Source organism: Diceros bicornis, chromosome 12 (genome assembly GCF_020826845.1).
Source record: "Diceros bicornis minor isolate mBicDic1 chromosome 12, mDicBic1.mat.cur, whole genome shotgun sequence".
Taxonomy (NCBI): Eukaryota; Metazoa; Chordata; class Mammalia; order Perissodactyla; family Rhinocerotidae; genus Diceros; species Diceros bicornis.
In genome coordinates, this window is record NC_080751.1 from 3,851,303 (window position 1) to 3,874,664 (window position 23,362).

Genomic DNA, 23,362 nt, shown 5'->3' on the forward strand with positions numbered 1-23,362 from the left:
ATGTCAGACAGTGGTAAGTGTGGGAGGGCATATTGTAATTTTAAATGGAGTTGGTAAGGAAAATCTCACTTGGAAGGTGTCCTTTGATAAAGACTAGAAAGAGATGAGGAAGTGAGTCACTTAAAAGGCTGATGAGGAACAGCATTCCTGCCAGAGGAATTAGCTAGTGCAAAGGTTGGCATATTCTAGCAAGGAGCAAACGAAGCTGGAGTGGAGTAAGAAGAGAACAGTAGCAAATGAGGTCAGAGAGGGAGCAGAAAGCCTATTGTGGCAGTCCTGGGGGCCATCATAAGAATTTTGCTTTATATTCTGAGTGGGATGGGAGAGTTCTGAGCCAGAGGATTCATATCGGATCACTGGCTCTTGTGGAAAATAAAGAGACCAAGGGCGGAGGAGGGAGACCAGTTAATAGACTTTGGGATAATCCAGCTTTATCTCTTAAATGGGACCTACAGTTTGTTTAAAATTTTTTGTCTCTATTTTGTTGCTTTTTCTTTCCTCTAGTCCACCTTATTTTCTCTTCCATCAACACTTCTATTCATAATTTACAATCTCTTGATTTTTTTCAACCTTTCTTTTTTTTTTTATAATTTTATTTATTTATTTATTTTTTCCCCCAAAGCCCCAGTAGATAGTTGTATGTCATAGCTGCACATCCTTCTAGTTGCTGTATGTGGGACGCGGCCTCAGCAGGGCCGGAGAAGCGGTGCGTAGGTGCGCGCCCAGGATCTGAACCCCGGCTGCCAGCAGCGGAGCGCGCGCACTTAACCGCTAAGCCACGGGGCCGGCCCTCAATCTTTCTTTCTTTAAAAATATGTCTATGAAAGTTTTTTTTTTAACTGAGTTCTGTTCTTACTAATTCACCCTCTTCACTGTGAACTTGTCTTCTTTATGTTTAAAATTGTCATCTTGTTCTTGCTCTCACCTCTTCTTTCATCTCTACCACTCTTCAGAGCAATTAAAACATTTTTTTTGGTTACTTTCTTTTGTCTACCTTCTTCATTACTGGCTCTTTTTTCCTTTGTTCTTATTTTTCCATGTTATATGTGTCTTATGTCAGCTTCTCATATGTTAAGATTTAGTACCATTTAGTACTGTTACTAGAGGCTTTGCCTGAGAATAGTGATGGTTAAAATGCAGGTGGATGCTGACAAGACTTCTTTCTCGTGTGCTTTCCCAGCCATTGTTCATCTTGTGTGGATTTGTGTATGCTGTGGACAGGACCCCTGTCTATTTCTGTGTTTGAATAGTGGCAGCACATGCATTTTGTCTTCAAGAAGTGAAGTGTGAAGTGGGCGGTGGTAGAAGTAGTAGTAGATTCCTGTGTGTTTCTCTGTTAACCCAGGAATCTATAAATACCATGAGTAACATATATTTATGGCACCTACAGAGGCAGCTCAAATTATTTCTGCAGCAGGTGATACACTGTCCGTCCCAGCCCCTGAGGTTCAGCATGAGGAATCTATAAAAACTGATCACCCTGAAATTGGTGAAGGAAAACCCAAGCCTACAACTTCAGGTAGTTTAATTATTTATATTTGTGGTTTTATAAATTATATACTCATGGAACTCTTTAATGCCTAGCCAAGCCTTAGACACTATGTAAGTACACAATTATACTAGTTTTAAGTCTACAGACTTGCTTAGGGAATTTTTAAAATTTCAAAGCCTGAGTAAATCTTTGAAAACAACTGATTTAAGAGCTGATCCCTTATTTCTTCATGTTGGAATTATTGAGTAATGATGTGGTTTTAGAATCCTTTTCACGAAAATGTCCTTGGTTGATACAGCTGACAAATACAAATGATGGTGTTTTTGTATCCTCATTAGCTGTTGAAATTCTGTGCTGAAATTTGATTTCCTCTTGTTTACTTTTGCTGCAAGAGAAAGCATCCTCAACTTTTGTAAGGGAGCGACCACCTGAAGAAGTTGCAGCTCGTCTCGCACAACAGGAGAAGCAAGAACAAGTTAAGATTGAGTGTATGTAAACCAGCCGGCTTCTTAAGTACTTCGGCTCCTCTCCGTCAGTTGCTCTCGTCTTCAGCCATCGGCACAAGTTTCGCATCTATCAGCTGGTTGTGGTTGTTCGTTTCTTTAGTGGCATTGCTCTGTTCACCACCTTTATTTCATCGTGTGTGTTCTTTCCATCTAAGCTTTCCTAACCCAGGTGACAAGGGCTGTTCTTAGTGTACAGTTGGTGAAAATTCCAAATAGTACATCTACCTTCTTCATTTGTTTTTATTATGGTTAGTGCTGAAGATTTTTATACTTTGGGGAACAGAAAATGTTTATATTTTAGCAGCTTCCCTGAGAGTCTTGTCATTGTGCAACTCACGGATTTGTTTGTGAAGGTCAGAGTGGCTCACGCTCTGGTTCATTACCCAGCCTTTGGACTCTCACTCTGGCAGCCCCTCTGTCTGACATTGGTGGGGGATAGAATGTTTACGCATTACTGTTTTCCAGCAAACTCAAACATGTTCATTTTTAAGTTCAATTTTATGTTAAGCTTTTTGATGGTTTAAAAAAAATTAGATATCTAAAAATGTATTTTCCTGTCTTAAGGCACATGGAAGATAATTTGTTGTACTGTGCCGGGATATATTGATGGCTCTGGGGGTAGGGGGTATTTAGCTTTTTGCTGGATTGAGGAATGTGTGTTTTAAATTCTGATGGCAGTTGTTTATTATTTTATTTTATTTTTTTATCTTTTGTCATCACTTATGTCTCTTTGCATTTCTGCCTTGAGTGGTTCCTGTTTCCTTTCTGATGTGTTGGTTCTGGCCCGCTTTGAGGAAGCAAGTTTGTTAGAATTGTGTAAGGAGTCGAAGGGACAGAATGAGCATAGGTGTAGGGCATTAGTTTGGCAATTTGGATTTTGTTTTTGTTTTTGTTTTTTTGCGTTCTTCTGAGTTCTTGGCCGTGTTACTAATAGTTGAGAATGTTGAATAAATGAAATATTTCTATACTTTTTTCCCCACTTCTTAATTTTTTCTGAATTTTCTTACTACTTCAAATCAAGATCACTTTTTTCTTTTATTCATATTTTTTCTTTACTTCTCACTTTTCTCCTTTTAGCATATGGACACCTTGAAGTAAGTCGTAAATGTAAGGTGGCGATGTCTGCTGTTTCATTATGCTCCTTGTTCTTTGTCCATGTTTCCTGATCTTTCATTTTGGGCAAAGTGAACATTTTCACGATTTTGTCTGTCACCTCTTAGTTTTCTCCCAAACTTTACTTTAAAAATGTGTGTGTGTGTAATTTTTATCAAGAATCAAAGCACAAAAAAATCAACAAATGGGACTATATCAAATTAAAAAACTTATGTACAGCAAAAGAAACAATCAGCAAAATGAAAAGACAACCTATGGAACAGGAAAAAATATTTGCAAACCATATATCTGATAAGGGGTTAATATCCAAACTACTGTATTCCAGCAGCCCAATCTCCTGGGGTCTGTGGGCCTCTGTAAAGTGGTTTACTGTTATTTGCACCATTAGCTCATACTTGTTCCCTCCCTAGCCTCTTTCTCTCCCCCCTTTACATCCTTATCTTTGTATCCCCTGTGTCTTCAGGTGAACTTGAATCTCACACTCATGTCTTAGTATTTTCTCATTATCAGCTTTTTCTTTTTGTCTGTGGTACAGTAGTACCATGTGTGGTTCATCAGGTTCCATTTGTTCATCTCTAGCTTACGCTTCTTTTGCTCAAAATCACCTTTTGTTTTTGTCTCTCCTGCCAAATACGTTTTCTCTTTTTTTGTCATCTGATATCTGATAAACTTGTATTCTCACTGGCCTTCTTTCTTCAAATGACCATTTTTCCATTTTAGTATTATATCTAAAATCATCCCTTGCTTTACTTTAAAAAAAAAAAAGGTTTCTTTCTGATTCCTGAAGCAGCATATAGAAATATGGTCTTAAAGGTGATAGCCTGTTAAACACTGGTGTTTGCTGTTTTTTGAGTCCTTCTATGGAAAAACACTGTCCATTTCCAAGCTACCTTTTCTTTTGTTTGCATGTTTTCTTGCTTATCTTTTTCTTTCTCTTGTCTGTCTGTTATCTCCTAATATCTTGGTGATATAGATAATTTACTGTGAGTATCCCTTTCTGCTGAGGTGAAAATGAGCACGTCTTTTTCCCTATGGATCTTCATGATCATTATTTAAAATGAAAAATGCTGGTGGTTATGCTGAATTTTCAGTTTCTGATAGGTAAAAGGGGCTGTAGTGCCCTAAACCTTGTTCCTCCCATTTGAAGTATTTGCTAGCCTTCCTGAAGCAATTTTTTTCTTAAAAAAAACCCCGAACACTTTTTATTTTGAAAAAATTCAGATATACATAAAAGTAAAAATAGTATGATGAACCCCCATAAATCCAGATTCAGTAATTATTAGTCTTTCACTATACTTTTAAATTGTCTAAATCTGTATGTTTTTTTGTTTTTTTTTCCTTTTTTTGGGGGAAATACAATGGAAGACTCAGTAGGGAAAGAGGGAAAGTTTAAAATAGGTCATTTGATAGGGAGGGATCTGTTTTTTAACTGTTGTTTTTACTTCAGCTCTAGCCAAGAGCTTAGAAGATGCTCTGAGCCAAACTGCTTGCATCACTCAGCAGGCCATTGTAGCTCAGAATGCTGCGGTCCAGGCCGTCAATGCACACTCCAACATATTGAAAGCAGCTATGGACAATTCTGAGGTGAGCCGAAGAATCATTAGATGTATAGTATTTAGGAGACTGATTTCTTCCTCCTAGTATGGGCTTCCTCTCGCTAAGCGAAGACAGTGTAGGGTAAATTGTCTTTTAAAAAAACAAACAAGAAAAACCTTTAAATGCTCTCTTTAATGACACTCATTTTATATATAGTACTGTATCTCACAACAGTGATATGGTATAAGAATTGGTTCAGATTTGCTTTCATATTTTAATAGTGCTTGAATGTATTTGTTGTTTGCTTTTATTTTTTTGCTTTCAAATCACCAACCATTTTTTAAATAAACTTTTTATTTTGAAATACTTTTAGATTGACATACAGTTGTAAGAAATAATACAGAGAGATCCCATGTACCCCTAACACCAGCTATTTTAAATGTTTATGCTGATTATTTAACTTACATTGAACACTTCAAAGAATAAAGTAATTACATTGATTTAAAAATGTGATAATGGGACTCAGTAAATTTATTTTATAATTATATTCAGTTATTCAGTATATAAAAATGTATCTTGACACCAAGTTGTTTAAATAATAAAATAATATACATAAACTGTAAATCTCAGGGATCAGGATCATGCATGATTAGTAAAGTTACCGTGCCACCATAACTGTGATTTTTAGAAAACTTAAACACAGTTCATATTGTTTTAGTCATATGTACATACATCACAAAAGTGTTAAATTAGACCTCTTATAAACAACTGGAAACTACAGTATTTGAAAACTTAAATAAAATTCTATTTTATTCTGAGTTCAAGAGAAAAATTTAAATTTCAGTCCAGTCAGGAAAGTGGAAACCACACAGAGAATATTTAATATGCTGGTTAATCAGGTGTGGGAAGGCTGGAAGTTGCATGATATCAGGAAGTTGGGTTCAGACCCAAGTGGACCAGTATCTTTCAGGACACTAATTAGAAGCTTTAAATGTCCACAATGCTATTTTGGTGGAAGGCTATATAAGATATTTCCTCTTCTCAGTGAACACATTAATGTGTAGTATATGTGGATTAGATAGTATGAAATCTGCTGCAATCAAGATTTTACAACTAAAGGACACCTTATAGTAGCAGTTAACTAGGTTAGGGAGTATTAGCTGGTATTACAAAATAATCAGAAAAATGTATGAACACAAGTTTTGAAATGTTAAAAATGAATTCCAACTTCTGTTTCTTCTAGTAAAAGAAACTGCAGATGCACATGGGCTCTATAACGTACTGAATTACTTTCTCAAAGCAGTGTTTGGAAACAGTTAGGCTTGGCTTAGTGGTAGGGGAATCTGGTGTCTGTGTTACAGGGCAACTTATCTTCGTAAACAGGAACACCTTCAACAGAGAGGCAAATTTTGGCCCCCAGATATGTCACTGACATTGGCATGATTTATGAGTCTATTTGGGTTAATTGTGAAGAGTTCTGTTAATACAATACCAGTTCTTCTAACAGCATACTATGGAATCTTGGAAAATTTGTTATACATGACAAGATATTGATACAGCCCAAATCAGCATCCTTTCTTGATGTATTTTGTTTTGCAAGATGGCCAAGGTGGCAATTCACTGAATATCAACTTCAGTTTTCACACCATAAAATTAATTTACTTTGTCACTTTGCAACAATTTATGTAGAATATAAAAACAAAAAAAGTGAGATATAGAGACGGAAGAAAAGTACCAAATATTTCGTCTAAAAGCAGGGGTTCTTAACTTGGAGTTGGTTCTGTGGATAGAATTCAGGAGCTTATTGAACTTGGTTGGACAATCTCTTTATTTTCCCTAGCCTCAAAACCTTTTCCTTCAGTTATGAATATTGGCAGCAAATCACAGTAGTGTCAGCAGTATTCATAACTTTCTCACCAATAGAAAGCACAGGTGTTTATCACACTATAGTTCTTGCTAATCTCTTGAAATATCATTTATGCTCATCACTACTTCTAAATTAGGGTATTTATCAGTCTTACCACTAGATCTTGATTTGTATTTCACAAAATTGAGAAGAAATATTTTATGACCATCCTTCAATGTATTTGGGTTCCTTTGCAATCTTGTAGTTTCATTTTAAGCATTTAAAAATGGTTTTCTGAGAAGCTTCCTCAGACTGCCACAGTGGTCCAGTGGCAAGGTTAATCCTGCCACTGGTTCTTTAAACTCTCCATTGATAATAGATGTGTTTTTACAATGGAGACCACACTAGATGTCAGTGAGAATGTAATGTGGAGAATTGGTTCTGAAGGAGAGTTCTGAATGACCAAAATCAGAGGCATTACTTTTGCTGAGCCATCCTCCCAAAGTAGCAGGCCTAGGGCTGCAGAGGTTTAACTCCTTGTGTTTATGACAAGGGAAGATACAAGTTGGGCATCCAAGGCCCAGGACCCCTTACTGAGATAGCAGTCATGTTCTGGGTGTGCAGCAGCCCCTGCAGTGGCCCTCTTTGAATGATTTGAAATATAATTATTGAACCAATTCAGTTGTTTTTTTCCTAGATAAAAGTCTTTTATTCTTTGGTAATTTAGTATGTTCCTGTTCCTCTCCAGGGTCCTAGCACAGTGTACTTTCAAGATAAGCCATAAGGTGGTTTTGCTTCGTATCTACACCTAACACACTCGCTTTAAACTATGTGCACTTGGAAAAAGGAAAGAGAGAAAATAATCATTTACAGTAGTTAATTTAAAAATAATTTTAAATAGTTCAGACAGTTCCAAATAACATTCCACTTGTTGGGTACATGATGCGGAATGAGGAGAGGGTGGAAGCTGGACTCATCTATGCCTTCAGTGATCTGGGTTCTTGTACCCTCTCATTGTGTGACCATCTTGATGCACTGAGTGTGATTGTAGTGTTAGAGGTGGGTTTCTTTTGTTTGTTTGTTTTGAAGTTTTTTTGGTCTGATGTGTTCCCTGAATATGAGCCAGCTCTGCTTCGTCAAAGAAGTAGAAGTAGCGATTAGTTCCAGTGGTGGAGCAAAAACATGCTGGACCTGCCTAGGGAATTTTCACGGGAGTCTTTATATATATGCAATTTTTTTTTTTTTTTAAGATTTTATTTATTTGTTTTATTTTCCCCCAAAGCCCCAGTAGATAGTTGTATGTCATAGCTGCACATCCTTCTAGTTGCTGTATGTGGGACGCAGCCTCAGCATCGCCGGAGAAGTGGTGCGTCGGTGCACGCCCGGGATCCGAACCCAGGCCGCTAGCAGCGCAGCGCGCGCACTTAACCGCTAAGCCACGGGGCCAGCCCACAATTTTTGATATATATCTATAATATATATAAACATAATTTACATTCTATAAAATTCAGCTTAACGGGGGGTTTGACAGTAGTTTATTTTCACCTTATAAATTACAGAGGGTCATTTTTTAGGATAATGTTTTGGATGAGTAAGGACCCTACAAATGTGTGAACTTTGTATCCTTAAACAATGATTTTGGTAGACAAACCTGCAGTTAAGAAAATTTTTAAGTATTGGTGCTTCGTCGCAGAATGATTTAGTCAACAAACGTAATTCATGAAAAGTTTTTGTTCTTATTAACCTTTTCTGTTTCATATCTGCTTTTGAAATATAATAAAACTATCATCTCTTCTTAGAAAATGGTTATATGCACTGGAACACAATCCTTTGCAGTTTTGGTTGGGGGGATGGTTGACAGGAGGTAGTGGGACTTCTTTGAACCTAACCATGAACGTTAGATTAAGAGTTCCTACTCTGGAGAAATATTGTATATAAGTTTTTACTTTTGAATTTAATGGCACTTGTTCCTGCATTTAGTCATGTTGGCCTGTCCTATGACAATAATAGTAGTTATTCATGTTTACATAATTAAAACTTTTTGTTTAGGTTACAGGTGAGAAGAAGTCAGCTCAGTGGCGCACAGTGGAGGGTGCGTTGAAGGAACGCAGAAAGGCAGTAGACGAGGCTGCCGATGCCCTTCTCAAAGCCAAGTAATTACTCATGGACTTTAACAAGTAATTAGGGCCTCCTGGTGACTTTCTTTGGGCTGGGTTTTCTTTGTACTGTTGGTATAGAAAGAGGAGGCAGAGAAACCCTTATCTCCCCTCTCTACCTGTTCTTGATACCATTGGTTTCAGGAACACAGAGGTTTAAAAAGAAGAGAGGGAATAAAATGTAATTAAGCCAGAATAAATTTGGCAGAAACCTATATAAGGATCTTGTATAAGAAGCGATGTTTCTTTGGGTTATTGCTTAGGTGATGTATCTCTACAGATTTACTGAGATTCTGCCATAATTTCAAGATTTTTCTGGAATGGTTTGAACTGTTTTATCAGAATTTAGAAAGTATGCCACAATCTCTTTGCCTTAACTACCAAAGTAGTTAGTATTTATCAGTCTAGTTTTATGCCACCTCGACCTTGCTTCCTGGAAGTTGTCTAAAACTAGGATCAAGCAAGCAAACCAAGGACAGATCAACCTCTGACGATAGAAACCTACATTTCAATAAAGGTTTTCATCACCATTATGGAATCGTTATATTTCATTCAAAATTTTGTTGTCTTTCTTAACAAAATATTTGTTACTGATAGAGAAAGAGAAGCCTTCTAATAAAGCCAGCATATGTCTTAGGAGATTTAAGACATGCTCATATCACTAGGCCATGAGTCAGGGCTCTGAGATCTGTTTTGTGGTTTTGATAGACCATAATCCATCTGACCTGTGGAACAGTCTTGTGACGGCTCCCTAAGACCGAGCTGTTCGCTCAGTGAGCTCTTTGGTCTCCTCCCTTGCTTTTGCCTTCCTTAACTCTCTCATTGGCAGGGGAGTCAGCCTCATCCTTGCAAAAGCTGCCATTTATTGAGTGCTCTCGATGTGGCAGGCACTGTGCCAGGTATTTCTTGTGAATTACCTCTAATCCCTATACAAGGGTGTGCAGCAGAGAAGAGACTGATCTGGAGCTGGATCCAGGCCTACCTGGTTCTGAAGCCTGTGTCTTTTGCTGCACACCATGCTACCTCGCTGATTCTCTGTAGTTAATCTAGCTTCTGACCAAGGTGTTTTCAGTTGTTGGTGAAGAAAGCTTTTCTGCCTATTGACTATGAAAAAGCATTGAGTAATTTTTTTTCAAATTATATTTATTTTGTAGACTTTTAACAATTATATGTTGTATTGACTTCAAACTCTTTAATAAAGTTGACAAGGGATAATACTAAATCTTTGTTTTGTTTTATTGGTTTTCAGAGAAGAGTTAGAGAAGATGAAAAGTATAATTGAAAATGCAAAGAAAGAAGAGATTGCTGGGGCCAAATCTCATATAACTGCTGCAGAGGGGAAACTTCACAACATGATAGTTGATCTGGATAACGTGGTCCAAAAGGTGTGTTTCTTAGGTCTTTTACAAATATTTTTTATTTTTAAATATAATCCTTTAGTCAAAGGATTTTAAGAATTTAGGAAAACAATGAAATTCCTACCATCTCTCTCCCTTTTCCCCTGCAAAGAATATTAGCTGTTACTAATTTTAAAAATTTATCTTGGACACAGAGTGTTCAGTATCATTGATACCTTTTATAATAGGTAACATTTTTGGTCATGGTTATTGCCACTTAGGAAAATTGCCATTTTGTAGCAGATCTTGTGTCTGCAATTGTGCGATCTCTATGGGTAGTTTTCTGTGACCCAGAGAAAGAGGGACAGGGGCATGGTAAGATGGGCAAGGGCTTGTCTGTGTTATTTGAATAGAATTAGAAGGAAACCAGGACAAGGTTTATGTTCTTTTTTCTGGGTTTTAGATTTCTCTCGATTTATTGGTTATACGATCCCAACCAAATATAAATAAGTAATGAACATAACTTCTGTTTTTTGGAATGTTTATGGTATTCTTTGTTCACTTTATCCACATACCCCTTGTGTTTGTTCAGGTCCAAGCAGCTCAGTCTGAAGCTAAGGTTGTCTCTCAGTATCATGAGCTGGTCGTCCAAGCCCGGGATGACTTTAAACGAGAACTGGACAGTATAACTCCAGAAGTCTTGCCTGGGTGGAAAGGGATGAGTAAGTACGAATGAATGTTGGTACTTTTCTTTTTTCGTTTTTTAACACCTTATCAACTAATCTAAACTTGCTTCAACTCCATTCATCTAGTCCAAACCCATCTGGCATGTGTTTCTCATTTGGTGTACAGTACAGTGTTTTCAACATTTTATTTCAGTCACAGCTGTGACAGGTGACACACCTGTGACAATACGTCCATGGTTTTAGCCATGGTAGACACAAGTTCCAGCCAGTGTTTAATTCCATAATCCGTGATTCCATTCTAGTCTCTGCTACTCAAAAAAAAAATTTTTGGAATCCAAGTGAGTGAGAGTGACATTGTAACCTTGGATCTAATAGAATATTAATTACATATATGTAAAATTATTCAAAACCTTTGGTACTTTAAAAATATTTCTGGGGGCCGGCCCAGTGGCATATTGGTTAAGTGTGCGCCATCTGCTTCAGCAGCCCAGGGCTTGCAGGTTTGGATCCTGGACACAGACCTATGCGCCACTTATCAAGCCATGCTGTGGCAGCGTCCCACATAAAATAGAGGAAGATGGGCACAGATGTTAGCCCAGGGCCAGTCTTCAACAAAAAGAGGAGGACTGGCAACAGATGCTAGCTCAGGGCTAATCTTCCTCACCAAAAACAAGAACAACAACAAAAAACAAACAACAAAAAAAATATTTGTAATAAATTACTTAAGGCACACCTTATGACTGCTCTGTGACAACACTGGTTGAAAACTCACCTAGGGACACTAGTGACAAGGAAACCAGCTGTGTGGCTCTTGACTTGCAAATAGCTCAGACTGCAGGGAACTTTGATGGGTAAGTAATTACACAGTGTAACTGCAGAGAATAGTGCATTTCCCTGAAGTCCTGTGAGAGTAGGAAGAATTACAGAGGTTACCAGTCTCAACAAAATCAAATACTTTTTACATACCAGCGTCTGTTAGAAACAGCATCAGGTGGGATTTGAAGCACTGGTGTTATAGGCCTTGCTGGCCTGAAGGTGTCAAGTTGCATCATGGAACCATGGCTGGTCTAAGGAACTAAGGTAATAATGGCCAACCAGGGAGATTTAATGGCAAGAGGTTGAGTCAAAGCTGTCAAAAAATAACTCAGACATTTAGTTAGTTTTTTGAATGCAGTCGACTCACTTAAGAGGGAGATATCAGACTTTTATCAAAAAATTAATAATAATAAAAGCAGGATTTATAATAGAGGATAAAGTAGAGAAATAAACACGCCAAGTTCAGACCGGGAACAGTGAATTTTGTTTGCACATTGTTGTTTAATCTGATAAGCAGCTAGCAAAAAGGGCAGGCAGTGTGGACAGTCTGTTCTTGAGCGGGCTTTATAGTTAAGCCACATCTGCACCATTTCCCTCATCAGAGTTTCCCAAGGGCTGGGCTTCCTTGAGGTTACAACTGAAACAAATGTTATCACCCCAGAGACCTTTCCTGACCATCTTCCACAATCACTCTACCACATTACCTTATTTATCCTTTTGAAATTCTTATTCACTGGTTTTTGTGTTTTTGTTGTTTATCTCTATCCATTACATGTAAACTCTTTGGCATACATGTGACATTGATAGATAGTAGGGAGTCTAGGTTAGATAAAATAAGGTTAAAAGAGCAGGGCAGGCTTTGGTTGTGGAGAGTTAGTTATGAGTGCCATCCCTAGGAATTTGTATTTTCTCATCTAAAATATTTGTCTTTGGTCTTCCCACTAGGCTAAATCCTGCTAACTTTTCCACGCCAGCCTCTGAAGTTTTTTAATTTTTAAAAATTCTTTTGAAAATGCCCATTGTAAAACGTGAAAACATTAAAGCAGTCATTCTCAACTCGGGGCATTTTTGCCCCCCAGAGGACATGTGGCAGTGTCTGGAGACATTTTTGTTTGCCACATTCGTTGGGGGGCTGCTACTGGCATCTAGTGAGTACGGGCCAGAGATGCTGCTAAACATCCTACACTGCACAGAAGAGCCCCTCACAACAAAGAATTATCTGGTCTAGAATGTCAGTAGCACCAAGGTTGAGAAACCTGGCATTACAGAAATGTATCGTGTAGAAAGTGCAAGTCCCCTGCAGTGCAATCTCTGAATTATTTTTACATAACCTCCATTTAATTTTTTACTGATTTTTTAAATAGATAATACAGACACATGATAGAAAATTTGAAAGGTACAAATGGCATCTGGTGAAGTTTCCCTTCCACCTCTGCCCACACCACACAGTTTTCCTCTCCGTGTCACTATTTCTTGTGTTTCTCTGGAAATAGTGAATTATTCCATGCTTACCCCAGCCCTCAATAGATATCCTCACCTTTGAAATCTGAACTCATTTAAGACCTATACCAACTGGGAATGGTTTGTGTTATCCATTATTTTGCTCTTATTAGTCTTATTTCCCTAAGTTATAAATGTCCTGGTGGTATTCATCTATCTAATACTTTTTCTGTGTCCTCCATAGCTGAGCAGTGTCAAACACATGATAATAATAGCTAACATTATTGAGCATTATTTTATGTCTAGCACTGTGTACTAAGTGCTTCACGTGTATTAACTTATTTAAAGTTCATAACAGCCCTATGAGGTAAGTTTTGTTATTATGCTCATTTTATATAATAGATGAGAAAACAGAGACACAGAGAGAGGTTAAGTAATTTGCCCAAGGTTGAGGACAGAGCCAGGATTTCATTCTCATCCACTAGCCTCAGTGTTCTCTGCCTTACTGATTTGTATTGGCAGCGTAGGACCCCCTTTTGGGCTTTTGAGAAGAGGAGCGATGTGATTGTAATAAGGAGGATAATTCATTTATATGAGATTGAAGGTGTGGGGGGATGCCAAAGGGCAAGGAAGCTAGTGAAAAGCTGCTGGGGGGATCTGAGGGTGAAGTGCTGTGGGCCACGTAGTGTGTGTGCTGGGGCTCTGGACATGAAGACTAGGACAGAAACTTAGAAGTAATCATTTAGCAATTGATGTGTTGAACCATAGCTTATAATACGTCTAGTGAAGTTGACAGCGTATATACTCCCTGGTCCAGCAGTTCAGCTCCTAGGTGTGTACTCAGGAAAACTCACATGGGTGCTCGAGGAGACTCATAAAAGTGTTTAGCAGCACTGTGTTTATAAGAGCAGAAAAATCAGCAACAGCTAAATGTGCCTCACATATGGTAGTGCAAATGAATGAACCAGAACTACATCTTCCAAACATAAATGTTAAGAAAAGCAAAAAGTTGCAGAAGAATACATCGAGTAGAATACCACTTACATGAAGCTTAAGAACATGCAAAACTAAACTATATATTGTTTAAGGATGCATACATATGCAAAATGTAACAAAATGAAGGATAAACACCATCTTCACATAGTGGATACCACTGTGGGGGAAGGGAGGAGGAGCCCATTAGGAAGCGTGCATGTGAGTGTTGCCAGGATGGGAGAATGGGGTGCAAGTTGTAGATTGTCAATATTGCCAGCAGACATTTCCTTTATTGTTTATGGCCTAGTGTATAGAGCCATATGTATGTGCCATATTGAGACTGACATCTCTCACCTTGTCCATCTTTGCCAGTTCTTCCTGCAACGTTGGGACAGATCCCTGCTTCTTTGGTTGAATACCAGATTAAGTAGTTGACTTTTAGAGCCATTTTGGATGAAAAGTACCTGTCTTGGAACTTGTTGAATCCAGGAGCATTCCCAGGATGTTAAGAAGCTCATACTGAGGGGCAGGAGGCTGGCTGCGGTTCCCCCTCCTGTCAGGTGCTCACTGGGTGGTGCGTGTGATCATGGTGGGCAGGATCATCCAAACTATTCAGAATGTTATTTTTTTCTTCCTTCCCGTCAAATCAGGCAGTCGTAGTTCTTAGTTTAATTTGCACAGGTTAAATACAAATTTAATGTGAATGCACTGTTTTCAAATTTCCAAAGAAGAAAGATTAATTTCTTAAGTATTTGAAATGTTAGGAGAGGCCTGGTACTGAGAATAGTCAGGACTGTGACTTAGTGAAATACTCTGAACTAATGCAAATGGGGGGATAAACAAGAATTGTAGTTTCTATGTAAAAACTAAATTGATTGCTTTAGCAAAAATATTTAGAGATGAGTCCCTGGAAACCAAAACTACTTTTTTATTTTATTTTATTTTTTTTGTGAGGAAGGTTAGCCCTGAGCTAACATCTGTTGCCAGTCCTCCTCTTTTGCTGAGGAAGATTGGCCCTGGGCTAACATCCATGCCCATCTTCCTCCACTTTATATGGGACACCGCCACGGCATGGCTTAATAAGTGGTGCATAGGTCCGCGCCCAGGATCCGAACCTGTGAACCCTGGGCCGCTGAAGCAGAGTATGTGAACTTAACCACTACGTCACTGGGCTGGCCCCCAAAACTACTTTCAATATCAATAACTCTCTTATTTTCTAACATCATTGTTTAATTTTCCTTTCAAATTTTAGGAAATAAACTGTTATTTTGCTTTCCAGTATTAAAATGTGCTTTTTCTACTACTACTTTCTGGTTCCTTTTTGTTTCCTTTTGGATGTTACTATTTAATAATTAATAACTGAAATATGTATGTTCTTTTTTTCAAACTGTTCTTCTTTCCTTTGTAGGTATTTCTGACCTAGGTGAGTAATTATGAGTATTTTATGTTTAGAGGCTTTTGTTTTGAGTCTTAAAAGACTGAAGTCTTTTTGTTTTGCCTGAGATTCTTATAAACCGTTTAAATAATACAAAGTAGATTCATGTGATAAATCTGATTTGGATATTTTTTGCATCCGTGTGCTCTCAGGAACAAATATGTTTCACCAAGTGATTGGAAACATGTAGATGTGTGATAATATATATATTTTAAGTTTTTATTTTGTACAATTTCAGACATTAAAAAGTAGGAAGAAAATTATAATGAACTACGGCTCCATCATCCAACTTCAGCAATTATCAACACATGGCTAGTTTTCTCATTTATTCCCCCAGCTTATGTTGAAGCAGATCCCAATATCATGTTCTTTCACCTGTAAATACTTTCAGTATGTTTTTAAAAAAACATAATCACTATACCATTATCACACCTAAAACAGTAATAATACCATAATGTCCTCAAATGGCTATTCAGTGTTCAAATATCCCCTATCATTTCATAGAATGATTTTTTTAGTTGTTTTATCTGAATCAATATCCAGAGGAGTTACACATGTTGAATTTGGTCAATAAATCTCTTATCACCACTTTGTGTTTTAATGTATTTATTGTGGAATTGAGTCATTTATCATATAGTATTTCCCACCTTCTGTATTCTGCTATTAGAGCCATAATTCTTAACCTGTGGTAATGTATCAGAACACTTTTGGAGTGTGAGATTTGGAAAAAAAGTGTTTAAGCCTAAATCAGACTCTTTGGGCACGAGTATTTTAAAAAGCTCTAGAAATGATTCTGATGGACAGTTCTGGTTGCAGATCACTATCCTAGATAATATCATGTTTAAGAAAAGGTACAAAAACTCTTTTAGGGAAAAGTCTGAGAGAATTTGAATTTGATTCTAGTTTTGGCAGAAAAGAATCTTAATTGGATGCCTGTTATCACTAATTGTAGTTATGCATGAAAGAAAATATAGAAGTGATTATATATATAAGCTTTGTCTTCAGAGGCAAAATTATGATGAGTTATAAAGCCAATTTATAATTAGTTCAGATTCAAAGTACTAAATTGGATTCCTGGAAAAGAACTGATTATATACTTGAAGGCCTACCTAAATTACTTTGCTTGGAATTGAAAACGCCTTAGTTGTTGGGCATGCACTGTGAATTTCTGATTGCACTGGATAATCTAAATATCTTTCCAAATGTTAGCTACTCTTTGCTTTTCTTTACAGCTGTCAAAATTAAATTGCAAGCAATTGAAGTAATCAGTCAAACCTTGTAGATGTATAATTTTGGTGAAATCATTAACGTTTTAATGTGGCTTTCTTTGTAGCTGACAGGCTGTCTACTGATGATCTGAACGCCCTGATTGCTCATGCACATCGCCGCATTGACCAGCTCAACAGAGAGCTAGCAGAACAGAAAGCCACAGAGAAGCAGCACATTGCATTAGCCTTGGAAAAACAAAAGCTGGAAGAAAAGCGGGCATTTGACTCTGCAGTGGCAAAAGCATTAGAACATCACAGAAGTGAGATACAGGCTGAACAGGACAGAAAGGTAGAAAAAAGGAAAACAATTGCCTAATATTTAAAGTGAATCTAACTTGATTATCTACTTCTAGAGATAATACCAGCAGTCACCAACTTTAAAATACTAGAAGTAAGTCATGCCAACCCACCTCTTGAATGGAACTTTGGCCCTTGTTCTCGTCAGAACTTCTAGGGAAGGACTGATCTGGCAGAGTTCCTTTATGTTGAGCAGATGCCGAAGTGTGAGACAGTAACAAGCTACTGGCTGTTATCCAGGATTATCTAGCTTGTCTTTCCCAGTGGAGCCTCTGTCCCCTAAAGCAGTGCTGAAAGAATCTCGGTTGGATTCTGAGTATATTTTTCTCCATCCATGTTTTTAAGGAGTGGTGGTAAAGAATGGATTTTCATCCATCATCATCATGTGTTAACTAGGTGTCTGCAGGCGGACTTGGGAACCTGACTACTTATTTTGCCTTCTTGTCCTCTCAGCTACACAGCTGACCACTCTTTCCTTCTTGAAGCTCTTTCTTCCGTAGACTGCCAGACACCACACTCTTCTGGCCTTTCTCTCACCTTGCTGGCCACTCCTTGGCCTCCTCCTTTGCTCAGCCTCTCAAATATACTGGCATGCCCTGGCATTGGTTCTGAAACCTTTTATCCATCTAAACTGTCTCCACGTGCTCTCATCTAGTCCTGTGGCTTTTAAGTTTAAATACTATCACTGACACACTAATATTGCTAGCTCTGACCTCTGCTTTGGCTTCAGGTTCCTGTCCAGGCTTGATGTCTCCAGCTGGATTTTCAGTAGTTGTTTCAGACTCAACATATTCAAAACAAATTTCTTGATTCTCTCCACCCTGTCTCCCAGCCCCTAAGCTTGTTTCTCTGTAAATAAACCTCCATCTACCCAGTTGCTCAAGCCAAAAATCATGCTTAGTTGTTTCTCCATCAACTTTCACATCCAGTCCACTAACAGATCCTGCCAGTTCTGTATCCAAAGTAAATCCCAAAGCTGTCCATTTTTCTCTTTCACCAATACCACCACCTTAGTCCAGAGTATGATCTTAACAGGTTCCTTGTTTTCATACCCTTCTTTCTACGTCTATTTACACAGGCAAGTGGTCCGTGTAAAACATATTTTTGTCAGCCACTAGGCTGCTGAAAATCCTCTACTGACTGCCTCCTGTATTTAATATAAAATCCAGATTCTTACCCTATGCCAAAAAGCCCTCTTGATCTCATTCCTACTTGCTGTGAGGCAGGTGTCCCTTACCTACCTTATTTACCAGGTGCCCTGGGTTTTTTTTCTTCTTTCTTTTTTTTTTTTTTGGTGCCTTGACTGCATCTTTTGCCCTGGCGTATTTGCTCTGCCTGGTACATTGTTCTGGCTCCTCTCTCTCTGTCTCTCTCTTTTTTTTTTTTTTTTGTGAGGAAGGTCAGCCCCGAGCTAACATCCGTGCTAATCCTCCTCTTTTTGCTGAGGAAGACTGGCTCTGAGCTAACATCTATTGCCAGTCCTCCTCCTTTTTTTTCCCCAAAGCCCCAGCAGACAGCTGCATGTCACAGCTGCACATCCCTCCAGCTGCTGCATGTGGGACACGGCCCCAGCATGGCCGGAGAAGCGGCGCGTTGGTGCGTGCCCGGGATCCGAACCCGGGCAGCCAGCATTGGAGCGCGTGCACTTAAACGCCAAGCCACGGGGCTGGCCCTGGCTCCTCTCTTTAAACCTGGGCTCTAAGCTTGAATGTCACCTTCTCAGCAAGGCTTTTCCTATCCCTTCAATGTAAGTTAGAGTCTCTGTATTGCTTTCTCTTATACTGCCCTATTTATTTTCTTAAAGACAAGTATCACAGTCTGGGATGTCTGCTTTGTTTGTTTACTGTCTGATTCCTCCATTGAAAAGTATGCCACGTGAGAGCAAAAAAGTTTCTCTGCCTTGAGCACCACTGCATCCACGCACGTAGTGGGCACTGTCTGGCACAGGGCTAGCACTTGATAAATATTTATACACAGACTGAATGGATTCATTCATTAATTATATTGTTTCTGAGAAAAAGACAGTCATGAATTCCAGGTAATCAACGTTAAATAATTTGTACTATGACCCATGGCTAACTGTAGGCAAGACATGATAGGCTTTTCATATTTTGTTTTGATTTGGCCCATGTTAAATCTACATTGATATTAAAGTAAGCAGTTTCAGAGCAGTTTTCTTTGTTTAGAAGAAATTGTGTTCAGTAATTGCCAGATATTTATTAATTTTCTTAACAGTTCTTCACAATAGGCATTATTCAGATAATAATGAGAAAATAATTTCCCCCAAGATCACACAGATGGTTTGGTGAAGCTGTTTCATTCCAAGTCTTTGTAGTTATTTTTTTCCATGATCTGGAATTTGTTAATTCTCAAGGGAGTGTGTGATTTGGGAAATTATAAGGAGGCAGCCTGGTGATATGGAAGAAGCACAAATTTGGGGGCCAGAGAGACCCTATTTGAAATCCAGTTTTTGCCACAGCTGTGTGACCTTGTTTGAGTTGCCATCCAATGTTCAGTGTTCTGATTCATGTAAGAATGAGAAGTAAAGAATGTGTAGACAGGCATGGCACATCATAAGTGTTCAGGACATGGAAGCTGCTATCATCATTATTACTAGTCTTTCTCTTTTTCAAAAAGTATATGTGGAGAATTGAGAACTAATCATTATTGTATTTGGTCTTGCAGGTAGAGGAAGTCAGAGATGCCATGGAGAATGAAATGAGAACCCAGCTTCGCCGCCAGGCTGCTGCCCACACTGATCACTTACGAGATGTCCTTCGGGTACAAGAGCAGGAACTGAAATATGAATTTGAACAGGTGAGGACCTGTTGTAAAGCACCAGCTCCCCTTCAGCCTCTTGTTCCCCTTTACATTATTAACAGTCTTTTCCTTCCTTTTTTTTTTTTTTTTGTGAGGAAGATCCGCCTTGAGCTAACATCTGCCAATCCTCCTCTTTTTGCTGAGGAAGACTGGCCCTGGCCTAACATCTGTGCCCATCTTCCTCCACTTTATATGGGACGCCGCCACAGCATGGCTTGACAAGCGGTGCGTCAGTGCGCACCCGGGATCCGAACCGGCGAACCCCAGGCCGCCACAGCGGAGCGCGCACACTTAACCGCTTGCGCCACCGGGCAGGCCCCTCTCCCTTTTAATGTGCTTTGTATGTCATTTCCTCTGAGGATTTGGAATAATGGGGAAAGATTCCTAATAATACCTAGCCTTGGTGGAGTGGGGCTTTTGTATATTTGCAAAACTGCTCCTTTTTACATAAAGATGTACCTATGTGTTATCGATCAGATGCGTTTTGTATCTATTTCCTAGTCATTTGGAGACTTCAGAGCTTTAAGGAGGGTTGGTACAGGGGTTTCAGGCATGTACATAATAATATTTGACACACGTATCTCCTGCTTTATCTCCACAAACTCCGATGGATTATGTGGTAGTTCTCAGATTTTTATATCTGAGGAAACTTCCCAGAGAGAAGTAAATGATCAGCAAATGACAGTAAATCATCAGGATACCTTTAATCATAATTTGTTTCTACTCAGCAAGTCATTTATAATATATTAACTTATTGTTTTGTCTCACAAGAAGGGAATGAGGTTTTCCACATAAGGAAATCTTCCACAGAATTGAAATTTATGCCACTATGAAAAGGTATTTTACTTTAATTTCTATTTGATGAGTATTCTTTTGAGAAAAATGAATATATAAGCTCTTAAACAGAGACTACTGAATACAATTCAATCTAATTATTATGTTTGGGTGACAGTACAGTTATTTTACTTTCTAAAGTTGGCATTTTCTCATTTTAATAGCCTTTTTCTCCTCTTGGTCTGATTCCTCTAATGTTAGGTTCCATCAGTAAATTTGTAGAAAATTATACATCAGATATGAGTTTTAGGAAATTTTTGAAGCCTTACACATAATATAGGAGTTTCATAACAAGTGTCTTGAGATTTTAAAGGCTGTTTTGCTGTTGGAGGTAGCAGTTGCTGGAAGACTTAGTGTCTGGATAAGTGACGTGCACTGAGGCAGCATCATTTTTTTCTCTACACTATTTTTGTTGTATTTCAGGACCTGTCTGAGAAACTTGCTGAACAAGAATTACAATTTCGTCGGCTAAGTCAAGAGCAAGTTGACAACTTTACTCTGGATATAAACACTGCCTATGCCAGACTGAGAGGAATTGAACAGGCTGTTCAGAGTGAGCACATTGACCTCTTATAATTTTATTCAATCTTATAATTTTATTCAATCCAACTTCTTGGATAACTTCTTGTTACAAGGATAGTGGGATACACGCATTGACATTAGGGCATAAAGATGCTGAAGTCACCCCAATAAATTTTATTCATTTCTTAGAAAATCAGCCCCAGATTTGATAAGTTTGGGACAGAGAAAGTTATGAGGGGAAATTAAAAACAATCTAAAAATTAAATATAAATAACTTGAAGTTTTACTCCTTATGTGACAGACATGAGATCACCATTTACGAGGCAGTTTACCAAACACATTTTGGTTCTGTTTCATGTGCCCTGAGAGGAGAATAAGGTCAGCGTGGCCCCATGCTCACCCTCCAGGCTCTGCTGGCCCGTCTCCAGTTCTCTTACTGGAGGGTTATCTGGAGGCTGGTGATTTGGTGGGCTGATTCCACCCACCACATGGACAGTGGTTATGCTGATGCCTCTAGGTGCTACGCCGAAAGGGAAATGTCTTGACAATGTTGATAAAACGGGTTTCTTTGGGATGTTGTGGAATCTTTTTGTCAGATAAAGATAAAAATAAGCTAAGTACTCATGAAATTTCAAGATCCAGTAGTCCATTAAGTTTATTTGAAGCCTTCCATTCTTTTGCAGGAAGTTTCTGATGGCCTTAGCCTAAGCTTTAGCTTTAAGTGTCATGTTTCTCAAACATTTTTAAAGATAAATATATCTGAGTTAGATACCATGCATTGTCCTCAGTGTCACAGGAAGAGGGAAGGGAGACTCGTGCTTGTGCACATACATCCTCCCACTTTTCTCCATGGCTTTAGTAAAAGCAAGTCCTCATCAAATTACGTCATGCCTTGTTGCCTCATATGAATAAGCCAGCTAGGAGAGAATATGCCAGAAATAAGTGGCGATGGGGTTGGAAGAAGCTCTCTTGGGCCCCGTCTTCCACATGGGCGAATTTAGCTTATTGAAGGTACGTCAGTTCTGTGGATGTATGAAAAGGACATGTAGTCAGATGGAGAGAAACATGTTTTTCTTTACCTTTTTTTGTTTTTATAGGTCATGCAGTTGCTGAAGAGGAGGCTAGAAAAGCCCACCAACTCTGGCTTTCTGTGGAGGCATTAAAGTACAGCATGAAGACGGCATCTGCAGATCTGCCCACCATTCCACTGGGTAGTGCAGTTGAGGCCATCAAAATCAACTGTTCTGATAGTGAATTTGCCCAAGCTTTAACCGCAGCTATTCCTCCAGAGTCCCTGACCCGTGGGGTGTACAGTGAAGAAACCCTTAGAGTCCGTTTCTATGCTGTCCAAAAACTGGCCCGAAGGGTAGCAATGATTGATGAAACCAGAAATAGCTTATACCAGTACTTCCTCTCCTACTTGCAGTCCCTGCTCCTATTCCCGCCTCAGCAACTGAAGCCACCAGCGGAGGTCTGCCCTGAGGATATAAACACATTTAAATTACTGTCATATGCCTCCTATTGTATTGAGCATGGTGATCTGGAGCTGGCAGCAAAGTTTGTCAATCAGCTGAAAGGGGAGTCCAGACGAGTGGCACAAGACTGGCTGAAGGAAGCCCGAATGACCCTAGAAACTAAACAGATAGTGGAAATCCTGACAGCATACGCCAGCGCCGTAGGAATAGGAACCACTCAAGTGCAGCAACAGTAAGGTCTAGGAAGAGTTTTGTCAAGTCATAGTCTGTGTCAAAGGAAATCAGTAATATATGGAGGGTTTGCAACAGGGTCCCAGAATTGTCTAGAAACGAGCAGGTTACAAGTACTGTTGTAAATGTTAACACCTGTTGCATTTATGTTATTTCCACTTGCTATCATGTCAGTGAACTCCAGGAGTACTTTTCCTTGCAACTTGTGTAATAACATTTTCCGTTTTTCAGGTTTTACTGATCAGGCTTGTGAGCCAATCAAAATAATGTTTGTGATCCCTATTACTATTGATTTTGCCCTTGGAGCAAACTGAATAAAACAAAAAGATGAAAACTCAGTAGCTTATCCCTTTTCAAAAAGTACCATTTCTAGTTTATTGTGTGTATAGGCAATTTCCTTGAGAAACAGGGGCAGCAAAAGTAGGAAGTCCTGGGCACTGTTTCCAGGCTGTGAACTGGGTCCCAGAAGTCCAAGGCATGTTCTTGGCTTTTAAGGTTCTGGTGAACTGATTCCTGCTCGTCAAACTCAGAAGAGTGATGTACAAGCCAAAATGCCAATATATTTATAATTGTAGGT

General features: G+C 38.8%; 1 protein-coding gene across 5 annotated transcripts in view; it reads left to right on the forward strand.

Annotated features, from left to right (window-relative positions):
• The window catches only part of IMMT (inner membrane mitochondrial protein), a 43,454-nt gene extending 20,331 nt beyond the window's left edge, over positions 1 to 23,123 (forward strand). The window contains exons 5-15 of one of the 5 annotated variants that reach the window (XM_058550764.1): positions 1,415 to 1,519; positions 1,885 to 1,980; positions 4,559 to 4,695; positions 8,543 to 8,646; positions 9,899 to 10,034; positions 10,579 to 10,708; positions 15,312 to 15,326; positions 16,672 to 16,895; positions 19,589 to 19,720; positions 20,981 to 21,110; positions 22,177 to 23,123. In XM_058550764.1, coding sequence (XP_058406747.1) covers positions 1,415 to 1,519; positions 1,885 to 1,980; positions 4,559 to 4,695; positions 8,543 to 8,646; positions 9,899 to 10,034; positions 10,579 to 10,708; positions 15,312 to 15,326; positions 16,672 to 16,895; positions 19,589 to 19,720; positions 20,981 to 21,110; positions 22,177 to 22,790 — 1,823 coding nt within the window. In that variant the 3' untranslated portion in view covers positions 22,791 to 23,123. Of the gene's footprint in view, positions 1 to 1,390; positions 1,520 to 1,884; positions 1,981 to 4,558; positions 4,696 to 8,542; positions 8,671 to 9,898; positions 10,035 to 10,578; positions 10,709 to 15,311; positions 15,327 to 16,671; positions 16,896 to 19,588; positions 19,721 to 20,980; positions 21,111 to 22,176 lie in introns of those variants that run through there. The other 4 variants (XM_058550762.1, XM_058550763.1, XM_058550765.1 and 1 more) reach the window with 4 other exon arrangements.
• Positions 23,124 to 23,362: the final 239 nt, after the last annotated feature.